Below are 19,690 nucleotides of genomic sequence, written 5' to 3'. Positions count from 1 at the left end.
TTCAAATGCTGGGGAGGGGAGGGGGAGAGAATGTCCTTTTCAATCTCAAAAGTCCAGCTCAAATTTGGGGGTGGGGGGTTGGGGGGGGGGGTTGGAGAGGGGCACGGGAGGCACGGCATCAATGGGGGGGGGGACCACACATTTCACCCGTGTCTCCCCATCCCCTTCCCTTCATCCCACTTTTCCCAGAAGAGTTGGCTGCCTACTGTGGCTGCCTTCTGGAGAGTTCAAAGATTTGAATATCAAGTCGAGGAGCACATTACATCCATGTACATTGTACATTAGGTGTGGTACATTGTACATTAGGTGCCTTCTACCCGTGCGTTCCAACCCCCAATCTGCCCTCGGTACGATTGAATAGCTTTGATGACAATCCAGGGGCTCACCTGGGTCAGCCCCAAGTGCCCTGCTTGTGGAACGGGTCACTTGGGGCTGGCCCGAGATGCATGACGTCACCAGGATCGTTTGATTAGCTCTTGTCAGGGGATCCCCCGAATAAGCACCGAGGGGTCGACCCGGGGAAAATAATCGAACGCACCCAATATCCCAATCCATGAAGCCTGAGTGACATCTATCGTTCAAGATTGAAGTGAAATGAATGATGGCGACCGTTTAACCTGATTATGCCCACCACTACAGACAAGACAGGTAAAGACATACCAAGGCCCCGATGTCTCCCATTAATACAGTATCGTGCAGGGAGGTACACAACATTCGATACGATAACATTCTCGATCACTGACTTCGCTAAAAGATAATCACTCTGAAACATACTGAAATGTCTTTGGCAATGAATCAGAAGTTCAATTCTGATACCCGGCAGGTCACATAACCTTTTTTCGTTGTACCTAGGGTATACATAATTCAGGACACTTTTTAAAATATTAGGAGCTTCATAATACTGTTTTATCGGACGGTCATTTCTTTTAGGAGAGTAAAGCCATGTGTCCATTTGACTTTTTATTAACAACTTTTCTGTAGAATAACTAAATGAAAATCCAATGGGGGACGCATTGTAAACTGACTTCCATATCAACAGCGGCCATATGTAAAACTAACAAGCTGAAAGAGGTCCAGGAAGACTTCTGCGCAACCAAGGTAACTTACCAGGGCTCGCATCTCTTAACTTTGTCCAAGGAGGGCAACAAAATAACATTTCTTCAAATCTAAATTTGCTCCATTTATAATTTTTTTAAAATTAAAAATTCTTTTTATTCAGAGCAGGAAATTAATTTCCGATATGGACACAGGTTTATAAAGAACATTGTTCCAACAGTCAAATCACTTTGTAAGGATCTGTGCTTGCGATAAACACTGATAAATTGCCACCATTTCTGAAGAAACAATCAGCCCACCTCCAGGCCTGGAAGTTCGTCTTTGAGAGGGCAAGGCCATTTTCATTTTGCAAAGGGCACTTCCATTAGAAAAGCTTCAAGTTTATGGGAAACTTTTGAAGGGGCACCAAGGCCAAGACCAGGGGCAACGGAGACCAGGGCCCGGCCTCAGTGAAATTCCAGGCCCATATTTCCATACAATGTGAACATTTATCACGTTACCCTGTGGATCCACTTGAATAAATCAACTGATTCACTTCACTGGGCAAAGTCCAGAAACCAAGAGATTGAACATGAGCAAACAAATCAACCATGAACCACTGCACAGACAAACAAGTGGGGATAATTTCAAAGTGTGAAAACCACGCTTGGTGGAGAAAGAACAACTTAAGTCCCTATTCACCCCATACCCTTGGGGCCTCGTCCATATACTGCGCATGGAAGCTGTTAAAAAGTCAAACCGATGAGCAATTTGTTGATATTATTGGACCATTATTGGTGACCTCCATAGCTGATGACTGGGTTTAATGGTGGGGGATTTAAAGGAGGTCATCTAAAAAAAAAGACAAAAAATCCATCTCATCGGAATAAGACTTATATCTACAGAGCGTCCTTTACACACTTGGCACAATAAACATTGTCTAGTCAAAAACTGCTATGGGCTAATCAGGTGAGGTTTGTAGTATCATTATGTGAATATCTCTTTTGAGCAAAGTTGGTTCTGAAATGTTTCAATTATGGTCAGATCGTCTTCAAAAGGTTGCTGGACTCTGTTGCTGGTTGCTGCTTAGGTATTTACAAACCTGATTATACCCTCACCATGGAAAGTTTCAAATGCTAAGGGTTAGTAAACACCACTTTTGAACTTGCCCTGTGCTGTGGGCTACTAAAAAAAACTGTGCAACCTTTTTAAAATGCTCAGTCATATTTGTAATTTGAGAGTGTGAATGTAATTCCATTTGAACAACTGGTTGTGAACGCTACCATATCAGACAGATATGACAGTATTACACCAGACGAAACAGGTTTAAAATGTGGGCAACTAAAAGTCTGGAGAAGTAAATCCATAGTCTACAAGTCCAGTGTCAGGTACTTCACAAAAACATTGAAAGTGCAAGGCCGGCTTGAAAAACATCTCCAGACTGAGTGGAAAACCTTACTTTTGAATAACGCTGACTTTACCCTCTTTTTGTGGGAGTAACTCGAAGGCCCGTATGCTTTGTTCTTGAAAGGGCAAGGGCACCAAGACATTTTCTCATTGGTAAAGGGCACCCTGTGAAGAAATTTCTATTGGAGCATTTCAAGGGCACCAATAAATTGCCTCCATTTAAAAATTGTTGTGTCAATACTGGACTTAAAGCCATCATACACTTTCGGTAAACAGTATTGTCCAAGTCCCACACTTCGTGTATCACAACTTATATATAAAATAACAATCCTGTGGAAATTTAGGCTCGATCGGACATCGGAGCCGGGAGAAAATAACGGGAAAACCCACTCCTGTTTTCGCGCGTTTCGCCGTGTCATGACATGTGTTTACAACAAATCCGTAATTCTCGTTAACGAGAATTTATATTGTTTTACCGTTTTCTCAAAAAGTAAAGCATTTCATGGACTAATATTTCAAGAGAAGTCTTTTACCATTACCTTCTGTTAACCCTGTAAGTTATTTGTAAATCTGTGAACTTCTTTTTTTTTTTTTTTTTTTTTGAAAGTGTATAATGGCTTTAATACGGAGAATCTCTTTGTAAAAAATGTCCACAGAAAAATTATCCAGATTAAAAGTTGTGTAATTACAAAAACACTTTGTTAGTATTCACAACAAACACTTTCAGTCCAGCTCGCCAGAAATTGATAGAAACAAAGCCACTTCCAAAAGAACAGCAAATTTATCATTTGTCATCGACATGTATACCACTGGATGATTTATAAGCCACACAAATGTCATATTGCGCTTCCATTACAAAAGCTGTTACAACAACTTTCACTTTATGGCTACAGCCAGCCTCTGACACAACCAGGTTACCTTTGAGGCAGAGGGGGGAGCCTCTTTCAACAATACTAAGTTGACCTCTAAATTTACAAATCCGCCAATTTCAGTTGCACACAGACTACCCTTTTAACCCACCTTCGTTTACTGTTAAGTGGGGGGGTAGTCTGTGGTGCAGTGTAATGTAGGTCAGGCATGGTGGGTCTTTATGGCCCTTGTTCAGGGTCAAGGGGCCCTTGGTTTGGTCCAAGCACCACCAGGCTTGTCCCAGTGGGTTGTGCTGACTAGGCCCTAGTCTTGAAGTCAAGAAGGTAATTGTTAAGCGCAGTGCAGTTGGAGCGCGGTGCTGTTACGGGGACGATACACACACCCTCGATCCCAGTATGTGTTTGTGAGTCAGTGCCACGCGCTACCTACAACTATTGCAAGTGTATAATCGCACTGTGACTGTTGCATACAGCAGACAAATAGGCAGCGCCTAACGACTTGTCATCAAGTCTAACTAGGCCCTGATTGTTGAGTGACAGTTACCACTGTCAAGTTAACCTACATGTACATTCATTCTGTACATTATATTCTAGAAAAGATAGATTTGTTTGCTTTATTATCATTCCAAAAAGCGCAGATTGGATAGGCCTATTTTTTAAACCATCTGATAAGCACCTTAGAAAATAAAAACCGTTATCAATTTATTAATTAGGTAGGTGTTGTCAATCCAATCATATAACGGTATGAAAACACACTAAAATCATTGATAATTTTCAAGCATAAAAGACAAATTATCGCCCAGGATCGAAACAATATGCTAAACAATTGGGTGTTGATCTAAACCTTCTTTAAAAAGTGTTCATATAATTTCAGAAATAAAATAAAATGGAAGACAGGCATCAGCATGGATTCTAAAGGGTTAAACTAGTTCAACAAATATTATGCTTCAAATAATGTCAGAAGAACTGTAGGGGTCCCAATGTACATGCATGGAGCTCTAGTTCCATGGTACATTATACAATTGTTGCACGCTGTGATGGGGTCCATGGCGTTTTGTACACTCGAGGGGGAAAATGCCATTTCCTCTTCTACCCCAGTCACAGTGCGCAACAATTGTTTCGTTATACCTCTTCTTGAAGTTCTGTTCTTATCTTCAAACATTAGCACAATGGACAATTCATTGTTTAATAAGCAGACGAACAAGAAATAATTCCATCGAACCCGCGGTTGTTTCGAACGTGCTGGAAATCGACCAACTCTGGGAACGATCAAGGTGATGTACACCGGTGTATCACTTTTCATGTTACCCGGCCCCCGAGCCATGTAACATGCATTTTTGTTGCGCGTCACATGATTCGTTCTCGACCAATCAAACTTCACAATTTGTCACCGAGTTATAAAAAGATAAAATGATACGGGGTGAAGCTAGGAAGTGAACGATACAACAACAAAAATCGGTGGTTTTAATTGAGAGAAGAGGAACCAAAATGGTCACCAGCTTTCCCCGACTTGCTATACTATATAATAAGCTTCATGTACTGTAGGCCTATAGCAAGAATACCTCACCTGTAACTCACCAGCCATCAGCTGATCGACCCAAACCTCAAACTCAGCATAAGCATGGCGACTCATCCTCTTATAAACAATACCACTACATGTAGGTGTAAGAACTCAAACACGCCTGTCACTATCCATCAAGCTCTTGTTTTAAAGTTCATTCACGGAACAACAAAGCCCTTCATCCTTTGGTGATCTTCAGTAGCTAAGAAGTCTCCTGAATTCCGAAAATCTACTCCGCGGTAGTAGAATACAAAGCAAGTTCTCAAAAGAGCATGATCTTATTCCTGGCAAGTAGATACACACACAGTGAACAATTTCCCTTTTAAACATGGGGTATGTAGAAGGGCAAATTGCTACACAAAATTTACCAGTCGCTAGTAAAAAAAATAATTCGCTACTCGATATTAGCATTCAGTGTGCACGAAAAAAAGTCAATCTAAATTGTTTTGCTATGCAAAAATGCAAGATGAAATCTTCCCTGCACGTGATGTTACTGCAAACAAAATCGCTTCCTACATGCAGTGATTCCTATTATCAGTGTTCCAGTCAGTCAAAAAAGCATCCACTGATGATAAAACCCAACTCTGACGAACCTCCTCCCTGTCAGTGTCTTCTTTTAACAGTCTTATCACTTCATCAGTGATTAAAATACACCACCAAGCTAGCTGTATTATGCCTTAATGAACTTGGAGCTGGTGGAGTCAATGGATCTCATTACACAGTCTAGCTCTCTGGGGCACGCTCTGTGCGTATCAAATAAACATGGCCCTGTTTGTAGGTAGACAACTTTCTCTCTACTTGTTCCATTTTGTGTTATTAGATTAACATGGTTTTACAACAGGTACAATAATTAATACAACTGCTTCGCGTTTAACTCCAGGTGATGCAACCTTTTGCTCTTGACTGACGTACATTAAAGTCACCTGGAAGTGGTATTTTTTCAAAATAAAGCTTTTGTCACTAATATATGTGTTTTGATGAGTGGAATGTGAATAAACAGTTAACTAAGGTTTTAAAAAATCAGTTCTTATGTTATTTACAAATTTAAGAGTAGACCCCGACCCGAGAGGGCGCTGTTCGTGACGTCAATCGAGGCAGACTTTGCCTGTAATGCGTAGAGTAAACACAATTGCAAAGTACATGTACGGTCCAAGTCGTGAGTTTGTACGTTTCAAAAAAAAAATTTGAAATGTACCAACTCACGACTTGGACGTACATGTATTTTGCACGTGTGTTTACTATACGCATTGCAGGCAAAGTCTGCCTCGATTGACGTCACAAAAGGGGTAGGCGGAGTCAGCCCCCCAAACAACTTTATATATTTTTTAAACATATAAATCGTGACAAACAATTACTAAAAAAATTGTTTTATTGTTCGTAAGCATTTACTCTTATGTTTGAAAGAAAAAAAATTCTATTTCCAGGTGACTTTAAAGGGTTTTGATACCTTTTGTAGATCAAGTTTTTGGCCGTGATATGAATACGTTGTACATTCTAAAAATATTTTAAGCATGAAAACAATTATTTTGAGACTTTGTTTGACCAAAAACTACAGCACCTCAGCAAGCAATATTTTAAGGGAAGCTTTCTACCATCAATATATTCCAATCTGTGGACAATTTTCTGTCATACAAAAAGTTCCCATAACTCCTAAAATGTATGTAATCATCATTTGGTTTTTGTCAACGTATTACTGATGTAGGCAAATTATTACTGATGTAAGTCACATGTGAAAATTTCAGTTGCATACCATGTCCACATGCTAAGAAAACAGTGCACAAGAAACTTGTCACTGTATTTTCTAAAATACATCAAATCCATCTGTGTTTAGTGGGGTGAGGGGGAAGACATCAGGTATCCAACCGCCTCTCTGCTCTGGCCAAAGCATTCTGAGAAACGGTTTATAAATAAAGCAATTCTGAGACTGAATTATTTGTGGGTCGCGCATATTGCATTATGTGGCACAACTGTTTCAGCCCTTGCTCTCAACCAATAGGAATGAAGAAATTGTCTTATAAGCACAGGTGCAAGCTCGCGTGTCACGCCCATGTTTCAACACTTTTTACTGGTCATAAACAAAGGTTTATACACACCCACGTGACGCGCTCTCCACCAATAGGAATAGCGAAACTGTTTGAGGTATTTATGAATAACATATTAACCAAACTACACTGTCCACAAAGATCAGATCTTGGGACAGACATAGACCCAGGTTTCACCTAGTGCATTGTGCTGTCAAAGTCATGTGCCAAGCCCATCAAACCGTTTCAAAAATATGGAATCCATCATGAATAGTCATAAAAACTGTCAGGTTAAGTTTTCCCACAAAACCCTCATCTAGCTGATGATTGTCAGAAACCAATGCCTGTGTCTAGCAAATTTATCTGCTGACAACCTTCTCTAGAGCCAGTCAAAAACACTAAACATAACAACAAGATCACTACCCGTTTTGGGCCCCATAACAATAATGTGGTCACAGTTATGCGGTTTATGTTTTTTTGAACTGAATCAAGATCCACGAAATTGGATCTCGCACATCATTTCAAAAGTATTTATTATTATCTATTACGACTTGTCATAAAAACTTCTAAATTAAGTTTTCACTTAAGAGTTCTTTTAAGAGTTGCTTATTGCTCAGTACAACTTTCTCTTCCTAAATTTTGAGAGCAAGTCAAGACCACAATTTGGTGGTTTACATGTTGTAGCTACGACAATAAAGCCCCTTTCTCACAAGAGTAAAATTAGCAGGGGTCCCGTGCTTTATTCTAGCATGGTTATTAAAGTTCATTTCGTGTGAAGGAGAACAATTTTTGGACTGACCTGAGTCCAAAGCGAAATCTTCACAAACATTGCTCTGTTTATTTTGAAATCTGATCACAGGTTTGCAGTGTATTCTATATCAGGATACAGATTCCCCTATCTAGATGGACGGGTTTCAATGTGTGTTATTTAGATTAGAGTTTACTTTTGCTGGATGAAGTTGTGTCCCCCTCCTCTTTAACACTGTGAGTGTGACATTCTTTTGCACAGAATCGTATTGTTTGGCGCATTCAATTTCTAAGCCCCCCTTTGTGTACTATGGTATTGTAATACTAATACTAGTTCTCAAGTCATGTTATCTGCACTCCAAAACATACTTGCGAATACGCTCATCTTTACTGCTAAATACTTGTATCAATTCTCCACAGGGAAAAAAAAATACTTGACTGCAAGCACCCCTCAAGTGTTCGGAGTGATCGGATGGTCAACAACTCCAACTGACCCAAATAGTTTGGCCCCAGTTCGGCCAAGGCTGGTTTTATCAGTCAGAGGCCAACACATAAACACGTCCAGCATACAGGTGTATATGTTCACTTTTCATTCCGATTCATGCACAAACACAGATCCTCCTGGGTCTGTCTAAGTAGACTAACCAGAGCTCAGCCAAAATTTCTGGAATGTTGTCAACATTGGAAATCACTCAGCCCCAAATCCTAAACAGATATTTAGCCCGCGGGCCTATCCCTTAACTATTTGACAGATTGTGCCAATGGTATGGAGTGAAACTTGTAATGATAAATACATGGACAAGTACTTCAATACACACAGATAGCAATTTTTCAATAAATTATCGCAGAGGTGGCACTGTGAGACATCGTTAAATCCTCCTGGTGAAGTTGACTTCAGTCTTAATCTAAGGAATTGAGTCAATATTGGCAGTTGACGGACAATCTCTCCCCTAGTAAGCTCTAAGGAATCTGATTGGGAAAAAGCCTGCATTTTTTTCTCGAGCCCTAATCTTGTTTATAAAACAGGTCTGTGTTATTTCTGGTCAGTGCATAAACCAAAATTCAAAATTCACCAGAGTGGGGAGCTGTGGTTAAATTCTTGTTATTGGTCAAATTTGACTCCATTTATGTAATTGGTCCTTCACACTTAATTGAAGGAGACTTATAGGCCTATATAGTTGGTAATCACTTGTTATGTTAATGGAAACAAAAAGTTACTTGGCTAGAAGTACAGCAGCTTACAATAGTATCAAGCAATTTTATAACCATTTCACTACGAAATTTGAAATTGTATCTCCAAAAAAAATTGAATCTGAGAAGCATTACTGTCAGATACCTTGGCAGTCACAAGGTTGTAAAAGCAGACCACTGCAGGTAATCGCGAAAAAAATGGGAACAGGGATAGAGGAAAATAATTGAGTATAAAGATGACCATAAAACATGAATACTTCTCAGAATGATCAAATCATTTGTTCACACTGTTAATTATAACTTAGTCAAATCTCCCAAACACTGTATACTTTTCTTAATAAATCACAATGGGAAACAAAACTGATTGCATTTTGTGCTCAAAACCTTTCGGCCTATTTTAGGAAAGTCAGTGCAGGTTAACAATTATTTTTCATGGAAATTTCCACTGGGCCAATTGGAACCGATTTAATGTTTTATAAAATGGTAACCTTATTTGCACAAAGTGAATTTGGTTTCTTGTTTCCTTTCCCCCAAAAACCTTACCAGTCATGTACTTGAGAGGAACGTTACAAAATTGGTAAGAAACAAAAATCGTGAAGGTCACAGATTTACATAAAACTTACATGGTCTAATGATGATGACAGTAGAAAACATCCCTTGAAATATGTCAGTCTGAAATTTCATATTTGATGAGAAATAAATAATTTAATTTCGGTTTTGAGTTTATCGCTCAGTGAGCGTTTTATTCATTTTGTTTTGGCATCAATGTAATACAAAATTTGTAATCAGCTTTTCACTATTCTCTCGTGACCCAGATGACCGATCCCAAACTTCTACAGGTTTGTCAGTTCATGTAGATTGTGGATAACATAACGCGCTTACACCGCCAGCAACTTTTTTGCTAGCAAAACCAACTCTGTATAACGTTCCTTTAAAGGAACACGTTGCCTTGGATCGGTCGAGTTGGTCTTTGAAAAGCGTTTGTAACCGCTTTTTATAAAATGCATATGGGTAGAAAGATGTTGTAAAAGTAGAATACAATGATCCACACAAACATGCCTCGAAATTGCGTGGTTTTCCTTTTACCTCGTCGACTAACACGTCGGCCATTTATGGGGGGTCAAAATTTTGACTCCCATAAATGGCCGACCATGTTAGTTCGCACAGTAGAAGGAAAACCACGCAATTTCGAGGCAATCTTGTGTGGATCATTGTATTCTACTTTTATAACATCTTTCCAACCATATGCATTTTATAAAAAACGGTTACAAACGCTTTTGTTTTGACCAACTCGTCCGATCCAAGGCAACGTGTTCCTTTAAGTTATACCATTAATACTTTTCAAATGCAGACAAATCAATCGGCGCATCCAATGGTCCATAAATTTGAAACTCTATCAAGCATGCATTGTAATTGCCATACTGAATTTTTTTCTACAGAATCAACCAAAGTTAAAGTCATTCTTCTACAACCCCCCCCCCCCCTAAACAAACCCAAAAGCAACAACAACGATGTCAAAAGGCTCTACAAAAAAAGAGTTGGAAAACAGTAAAAGCGAACAATTGTGTGGCACAGGCTATTTTTGTACAGAGTCTAACTTTTACCATTAAAACAGCAAACTCCTTGGATTTAAAATGGAACAAATTCATCACAGAAACCAGACTCTCAGCAGAGTCAGCTAAAAACTTTTAAAGCAAAGAATGAAGGAAATGAAGGAAAGCAAAACAATGAAAAGGTAAAATGTTGCCTTAAAGTTTAAAAAACAAAGTATTCTCACTTGGTGTATCCCTATAAACGCTTAAAATTAAAAATCTGTAAAAATTTGGACTCAACTGGTCATCAAAGTTGCAAGAGAATAATTGAAGATAAAATACCCTTATCCAGTCAGTTCTTGTTGCACAAAGTTTGTGTGCTTTCAGATGCCTAATACACTTCAGGCCTAAAGTCTTCTAATATTTGAGTTAGAATTTACTCAAAAACTATGTTACTTCAGAGGGAGTCGTTTCTCACAATGTTTTATACTATCAATAGCTCCATTGCTTGCTACCAAGTATGTTTTTATACCAACAATTATTTGTGAGTAATATACCAAAAGTGTCCAGTACCCATGTAAAAGACAATACCAATGATCCTAATTTGCCTTTGTCCTGTGCAAATGGCTAAACATACCTTAGAAAATGACTTCAACATGATGTCAACAGCAGCTCATCCCTTGATATTGTAAACCTCCACCAGATTGGAGTTCAATCCCAGTGCACTGATAAGAAAACTACAGTTAAACCTGCATTCCTTAATGAGTAACTAACTATCCGAGTTTGGTAAATCCACCACAGGAATGTGCTTAAACAGTTCACTTCTACTACCGCAGTGTCTGAATAAATCCCAAGGAAAAAGGCAGAGATTTTCTCTGAGGTAATAATCCGTTCCAGTGGAGTAAACCCGTTCTTCTTCGCGATCAAAGGAAAACAAGCGAAAGTTTTGAGAGGCGCCCCATGGTGTGGTAACAGCGGCTTTACTTTCTCTGTGGCAATCACACAAAGCATGCAAGCCCACTTGACATGTGTGGTACATTGCTGGCCTCAAACCATCAATGACTTCAGAAACCACCCTGCCTGGATAATGCATCAGGCCCAGTTCAACTCAGCATGAGATAGGCTCTGAGATTGTTCGGGTTTGACCATTTTGTCAATGGAGGGGTGTTTTCTGCGATGGGGGCACCATTGGGGTCAACTTCCTCATTACTTTGGAATCTCAAGGACCAGTGGAGAAGGTTCAGCTTGTGGTGAGGAGCTCTATACTAAGCCCTCAGTTGACCCTTTTTTATGGGGGGCTGCACCATAGCAGAGTCTAGGGGCTTGGGGTGTGCTCGTTAAGTTATAAATTTACTGTAGTTTGTTTTGGTACAGACGATATCAGCATGGGCAAACACACACACTTTGAAAGATAATGCCACCTTTGTGACAATGACTTCTGATGAACACCGGTACACAAGGCCATATTTATTTATTTACAATACTTATGACATGGAGGTCCTCTATGCTTATGGCATGGTCAAGTTTGACCTTGGGCTAGTGACCAGAAGCAACTGGGACTGCTGTCAGTGTAGTGAGGCAGTTAGATTAAGTTTGGACGAACTATTTTTGTGTGTGAACAAAATGGATTGGGCCATGCGTGCCGGATGAGTCTAAGGGGCAAGGCAGTTTACACTTAGTAAAGGCTGATTCAAGTTGGCAGTTACAGCTACATCTACAGCAATTCGGCTATAACTTTTGCTGAGGATGTTGTTACCGAGGTCATCTTAAACTTCAATGTATGATGCTGCTGCAGTGCATCCTAGTCGGAAGCCATAGCTGTAGCTGTACCCTTACAGAAACGTCCCATGAACCCCCAATTCAGACTTCAATAACGGAAATTTCAATAACGGAAATTTCAATGTGCCCAGCAACTCTGCAAAGGGCACCCAAGGCAGCAAATGACTGAAAACTGCAAATAATTTTCTAGGCTGTAGCTTATAAGTTATAGGTTGGTACAAAGTAGTAACACCCATTCCTCCCTTTCTCCAAAAGGAACAACATATCTGAGGACTATGCCCTCCAACACATTAACAGGTGCCGTGAAATCTAAGGAGTGCCTTATCTAGAAACTCTAGTCTAGTCACACTTCATTATTGAGTGAGCTGTCTAACTACTCCCCCCCCCCCCCCTCCTTTCTACTGCACCATTCCTTCATTCCATTTGATAACCCATATCCATTTCATCTGAGAGCAAGATGGATACATCTGCCAGCTGAGCGTCTCAGCCTGTAGGGTTTGCCAAGGTCAAAGGCAATGACCTTTGTACAACTGATATGAAACATCACCTTTCTCAATTACTAAAACAAAAAAAGTGGCAGAGAGGAATTCGTTTGCATTTGGATATGTGTATTCTAATGCTCTTATGAGTCAACCGAGAAGAGAGAAGATAATGAAGAAATTTGAGTTTTAGATGTTGGAGGAAAACACCAGAGAATTGAAATGAGGGAAAACAAATTAGTCAAGTAAGGACTGAAAACCTAATCCACATATTGCCCCTGGTGGGATACGAAGGGGGGTGGCCCAGAGGTGGGAGGCCAGGCAAGACACCACTAGAACACCGACCTCCAATTGTTTCAGTGGACCATGGTACAAGCAAGATGTTTTTAAGGGGTTAAAACTACTCAACCAAGAAGGGAGCTTGGGGAGTGGGGGACCCAGCCTCCCCCCCCAAAAAAAAAAAATAATTAAAAATAAATAAAGTAGAGAACTTTTAAAGTGTGGCTGCTATTTGGCACAGCACTAAAAGCGCTGAAAATAATTCAATGCAGAGTAGATGCGAGCTGAGGCTAAACTTTCAGAAACTTTCTGCTAACTTTTAAAGGTTCTGGGATATTTTTATCAGAAGGATATTTATAAGGGAATAACAGTGATGACTCAGTGCTATTCTAAAACCGTGCCCACTCCTTTTTAAAAACACTTCAAAACCTGAAAAAGTACCAATCCAAAACTTGTTCACACAGCCACAACTCAGCTTGTTTTGAACAGCCATTTTAAAGGCCAATGTCGCCCACTCTTCTATTCCCTTTTTAAAAACTTGAGAGTGGAAACTTGATTTACTCCTAAAACAAAAACCCAAAACAATGTACTTTTAATAATGAGAGCTGCTCGATCCTATAGGAATAGAAACAGAGCGTTGGCCTCATTAATATTTTGTAGGCCCTCAAAATATTTTATTCAAGACAGATTTCAGAGCCGAAGAAAAGGGATACAGATACGGTGTACACATTTTTCCCAATTGTGACCTGGGGGTTGTTGACTTCCAACTTTGAGGTACTCCGGATGACCTATTTGGCAAGAGTTGTAGGGAAATTTTTCAAGATTGATGCTCAGAAAATAACACAAATGTTGGGGTGGGTTTTTTTTTTGCAGGTTGAAAAACTCAACAGGCCCTGGGGCTTCCCATGCCAACTTGGGCAGAGGAAAGTAGTTCAAGAGTCAATGAATAATTTCCCCTGAATTGTAAAAAGCTGTGAGATTTTAAAGTATTTTTCGTGTATTTTTTACCAGTCTCCTGAAGATGACTAGAGCAAGCTAGTCGAAACATTGAGACCAACTAAGAACTGACTCTGCGGTAGTGAAGTTAATAAGGATCCTTTAAGCTGAAGTAGTAGTCCCAGCTGAATTTCTATATCCTCCACCCAGGTAGTAGTCAAAAAGCACATGGGACAGTTCTTTTCAGAACTGAGAAGTCTCCCGTAAAATCAGAATAATCTACTTCGCGGTAGTAGAATATATAGCAAGACAGTTCTCTAAAGAACAAACTATACCTGGCAAGTAGATATACACATGGTTACCGCAAACCAAATATATGTTTTTAACAGTTTTGCAGTGTACGCTATAGAAGTTTATTTAGGGGGTGCAACCCCAGGGATTATTCAACCTAAGCCAGCGCCCCTGAAATTCTACTCCCTCATAGACCTAACGATGGTCAAGCTTGAATGCATCGCCTGGCAACAAACACTTAAGTATCAGCTGACAGAAACACAACACCACAAACTACTTCAGATGGTTCTACCTGACTGAATCTTACTACATTCATCTTGCAATTATCATCTACTTTAATACAACTGTCAGTAAACAAAGGTAACAGGATCCAGCATCAAGTCTTTAAATACTTGTACAACTTTATGGTGTATGGTAATCATTAGCACTTCTTTAACAAATAATGACTCCTTGTTAATATTCTTACTTTTTCGAAATTGTCCTCAGAAATACTTCCATTTACAAAGGTGCACCCAGTATCAAAGGTGGGGGGGGGAATAATTCATGCCTTCAGCGAGTGTACTGATGGGGTTGGGTGTCTCACGAGCATTTGATTTCTTCTTTAAAAAAATAAGCACAACAATACGCAAATATGCTCCTACCCAAACAAAAATTTAAACAAACACCCCCCCCTCCCCAAAAAAACAAAAAAAAAACACAATGTGTTTGACAAACAGTAATTATGAAATGAACCTTATCAAACTGTGATTCAGTAACTAAACGACTTCTCATCATTGAAAAATCATTCTTCGACCCCACAACTTTGAGATTGCAAGCCCTACAGTCTAAGATAACTTACAGATTAAAGACATTGGACACTATTTGGAATCGTCCAAGATCAATCTTCTCACTTGGTGTGTCTCAACATTTGCATAAAATAACCAGCCTGTGAAAATTTGAGCTCAGTCGATCATCGAACTTGGGAGATAATAATGAGAGGAAAAAACACCATTGTCACACGAAGTTGTGTGCGTTTATGTTGATTTCGAGACCTCAAGTTCTAAATCTGAGGTCTCGAAATCAAATTTGTGGAAAATTTCTTCTTTCTTCGGAAACTATGGCACTTCAGAGGGAGCAGTTTCTCACAATGTTTTATACCACCAACCTCTCGTCAACCCATTACTCGTCATCAAGAAAGGTTTTATGCTAATAACTATTTTGAGTAATTACCAATATTGTCCACTGCCTTTAACTTACAGATTAAAAAGAAAGAATGAAAAATAAAGGTTGGTGAAAGATACACACAAAAGTTCAATTTGTACCTTGCAATAGGCAGCAAAGCATTGAACTCTCACACATTACGTCCATCCCTCCATTCTTGTGCATAAATTCTTCCCACCTCTTCGGGGACCAGTCAGTAATAATAATCAGCACAGCAGCTGTTTATAAATCAACACAACCTAACTGAAGAGCATGTACAAAACCTCTGGAGAGATTCAATCAAAAATGTGCTTAAAATATCTTACCCGGAGCCCATATTGGTTTTGGACGTCGAACAACTCTTTTTCTCTTAAAAAGTGCTTCAAGCCATGATCAAGCTGTAGAGTCGAGTCAGGGAAAAAACAGTTGAAGTGAGATGGACAATTCTCATCGAATGCCTCGCAACCAGTTTCTTTTTATCTTCTTCTTGTTTTTATGAATGTTGACATCACGGGATGCTCATCGGCAGTTCAGAGAAACAAAAATTAGCGGTTAACAAGATGGAGTGGCATGACCGGGAGTATCTGATGATAGATTTTGTTTTCTCTTTATCTTCTTCTCCACTGTATTCTTGTGGATACAGGTAACGATATGTTGGAGGGGCTCCCCCGCTGGTTAGGCTACAAGCAGGCTAGAGAGTAATTGCCTTCAATCACACTGTAACTGGTCTGTGGGTTTAGGATTTCTCTTGACCCAGGCTATCGGAGGAGGAATCACTGTAGACTTGAACTCAAGCCTGTTGTGTAGGCCTTTCATCTTTCTCTAGTTTGATATTTTTGAACAATTTTTGAATGGACTTCTTAAAGCCATTGGACAATTTTGGTAAACAGTATTGTCCAAAGGCCCACACTTCGTGTATCACAACTTCTATATAAAATAACAAACCTGTGAAAATTTAAGCTCAATCGGTCATCAGAGTCGGGAGAAAATAACAGGCCTACCCTTGTTTCCGCTCGTTTCGCCGTGTCATGACATGTGTTTACTATAAATCCATAAATCTCGATGTTGAGAATTGATAATTGTTTTAATGTTTTCTCAGAAAGTAAAGCATTTCATGGAATAATATTTCAAGAAAAGTCTTTTACCATTACTTTCTGTAAACCCTGTAAGTTATTTAAAAATCTGTGAACTTTTATATTTTTTTTCTGTTCCGAAAGTGTATAATGGCTTTAAATGAAGTGAACAATCAAGCCCAAGGGCCAAGCTATACCCTGAATTAATATCATATGGGAATAAAGACAAAGTACCTTTGGGACATTTCAATCATTTTAATCCTATCTAATGTAGATGTATACTATAAAACTATATAACAATAACCTCAACAAAATTAATTTTTTACTAAACGGTGGTGATACCGTCAAAAACCTGGCAAAGTTGTCCAAGCAGGGAGAACTATCTTTTATTGGGACATTAATTTTTGGAGTAATTACTGTACCATTAGGTATACTCTCACTTTGAGGCTGCTGAAGAGAAAAAAAGGCAGTTTTGAAATGTGGGCATGATAATTAATAGACTCAAAGAAAAAGTAGGTACAATTTTTTCATTACAAGGGCTGACCTACAAGTACAAATGGTGTACGCATTAAAACATCTTTTAGGCCCGATTAATAAAAAATCAATAAAAAATCAGATATTTCCAAGGGCAGAAATAAAACGGGAAAACATGTACCGAAATAGGAAAAATATTATGCCTGAAGCCCTGTAAGGGAAGGGGGTTGCAGCCAATTTCACAAAACGCTAGGATTAATCCTTTCTCAACTTAGGATGGGTTCAATTCGCTCAATTCAATAAGACGTTTATTCTATACTCGTGTCGGAAAATAGTACAATATGAGAGCATCTAATTATGGAAATTAACTTGACCCAAGTCCTAAGATTAAAGGAACACGTTGCCTTGGATTGGTCGAGTTGGTCTTTGAAAAGCGTTTGTAACCGTTTGTTATAAAATGCATATGGCTAGAAAGATGTTTTAAAAGTAGAATACAATGATCCACACACATTTGCCTCGAAATTGCTTGGTTTTCCTTTTACTTTGCGAATGAACATGGTCGGCCATTTATGGAAGTCAAAAATTTGACTCCCATAAATGGCCGACCGTGTTTGTCGACGAGGTAAAAGGAAAACCACGCAATTCCGAGTGATACTTGTGTGGATCAATATATTCTACTTTTAAAATATCTTTCTAATCATATGCATTCTATAACAAACGGTTACAAACGCTTTTCAAAGACCAACTCGACCGATCCAAGGCAACGTGTTCCTTTAATCCTAAGTTAGGAAGAGTTTGGTGAAATTGAGGGCTGGTCCCAATTGCTCCATCTCCCAATAGAGGTTGTAGTGGGTGGTATGTTCAATATAGCTAGTGTTAACACTTTTCAAACTTAACAAAACGCAAAAACAACTGGATATCCGACAAGGGACTTATCAAGATTTATGTGTCTCAACAAACAATTAACACTTTTGAAATGGCTGCCCAATAAAAAATATACGATTCTGTGGGAAAAGGTTTAGATATATGGATGGCTTATGGACTCAACTTTCACATGGAACCAAAAAGTACAAAAATAATTCATGCTTGGGTGAGCCCTGGTCACTGAAGAATAAGTAGCCGACATCTTGAACTGAATTTTGTAAGCTCCAACGGACTTGCCCCTCACAAATTGGAAGGCTAATTACCCTTTACAAAAGTGAGGAGGCTCAACCAATCATGAATCGTGAATTATTGTCAAACTTTTTGGTGTCATATGAGTCCATAAGCTATCCATACATATTTATAAACCTTTTTCCCCAGAGTCATATATTTTTTTTTTATTCAGCAGCCATTTAAGCGTGTACATTTTTTTGGAGACACCCTGTATTTATACACAATAAAACTAAACCTCTAAAAATTTGATCTTAAAACTAAACCTCTAAAAATTTGATTTCAAAAGTTTTTAAAACACTTTTATTCAACTGGATCTGAAGGGACTGCCTGTAGGGATTGGCATTGGGATGGCAGAAGTGCAGAGGAATGCTGGACAACATGTGTAAACAAACAGGAAGTAAAGTCTCTGGGTTATTTTTGACTGCACAAGGATGAACGGTTCAATTAGTAAGCTGGTTTTAAGGTCATGACATTCCAATTGAATTTCTTTCTTGGTCATTGACCTTTTGTAGTAGTTACCGCCAAAGAGGTTAAGAGTAAATTCCTTTTTTTTTTTTTTTTTTTATTGCAAGTTGCTTTTTACCCTATTTATCTCAACTCAAATGGTACTAAACTTATGAAATATTTGTCCCAGATTTATCAACAACAAAAATGTTTTTGAAGTTGCTCATCATAATTATTTCCAAAAAGTAAATTTTCATAATAGGCCTAGTATCTACACCTGGCTTATTTTTTCCTTTTCAATCAATATCTGTGTTTACTATGGGATGCCATTTTTTGAAGTGTTACTGCTTGATTTGGTAGAAATAAAGCATTGAAATTTAAATAAAGCATTGAAATTTAAATATTTCTCTGGAGGATTGGTCGGGCGTGCTGATGTAAACCTTGTTATCAGTGAGCTTTGATACTTAATAGATGGAAATTTGCATCAGGGATAAAGATCATTAATTTTGGTTTCACCTTTATAGACCGATCTGTGTTAGCACTGTATACTCAGTACTTTCCTGAGCTCTGTGGGAAAAAAAAAAGAGAAACTTGACGGGGCAAATCTTTTTGATAATATACGTTATCTTTAAAATGCGCACACATGGTGAGCAGATTTAAGTCTGCTGTTTGACCGAAGCTCATTACTCTTTAGGAAAAGTTATTTTTAGTTAATTGAATCATCCCTAGATTTGTTGGTGTACGTCAACAAGTAGATTAAAATGATAGAATCTGGGGAACTTTGATGGCCGACCGCTAGTTGACTTTGGGAATCAATGCGGAGTATGTGGAGCAGGACCTTGGATGGAGTCAACTGTTGCCAAACAATTAACGCGATGAGAAATAATAATGACAAATGCTTGGTGCTTAAAGGGAAAACCTGCACTGGGGTATCAGTTTGAGAAAAAAGGTTATTCTTTTCATTGAGCCAGTTAAATTTTTCTGCCTAAAATTTTGGCAAAGAGATGAGGACAAAAGCGTTTAAATTCATTACAAGTTAGATTTGAACAATTTCTAGTAAACTGACTTTCAAAGTAACAAGTGACGGCTGCTGAAATTTGAAGTTCCCAGATATTGTTGCTACGTCACGATTCTGGGCAATTTTGCGACCTCAAGATGAAAAACTGGGGCCAGTTACACAAAGAGCTAAGATTGATTAACTGCAAATCAATCGTAGTTGCTAAAGTGTAATGTCACAA

General features: G+C 38.9%; 1 protein-coding gene across 3 annotated transcripts in view; it reads right to left on the bottom strand.

The window, feature by feature from the left end:
* The window catches only part of LOC139939492 (uncharacterized), a 180,274-nt gene that overhangs the window by 142,685 nt on the left and 17,899 nt on the right, over nt 1-19,690 (bottom strand). The window contains exon 1 of one of the 3 annotated variants that reach the window (XM_071935454.1): nt 11,001-11,195. The exons of the other annotated variants lie outside the window; for them this stretch is intronic. Within the exon in view, the coding sequence (XP_071791555.1) occupies nt 11,001-11,021 (21 nt within the window). The 5' untranslated portion in view covers nt 11,022-11,195. Of the gene's footprint in view, nt 1-11,000; nt 11,196-19,690 lie in introns of those variants that run through there. 3 annotated transcript variants of the gene reach the window in all.

This window comes from Asterias amurensis, chromosome 7, assembly GCF_032118995.1.
Source record: "Asterias amurensis chromosome 7, ASM3211899v1".
In the NCBI taxonomy this organism is placed as follows: Eukaryota; Metazoa; Echinodermata; class Asteroidea; order Forcipulatida; family Asteriidae; genus Asterias; species Asterias amurensis.
This window is presented reverse-complemented; position numbering and strand designations above follow the sequence as displayed.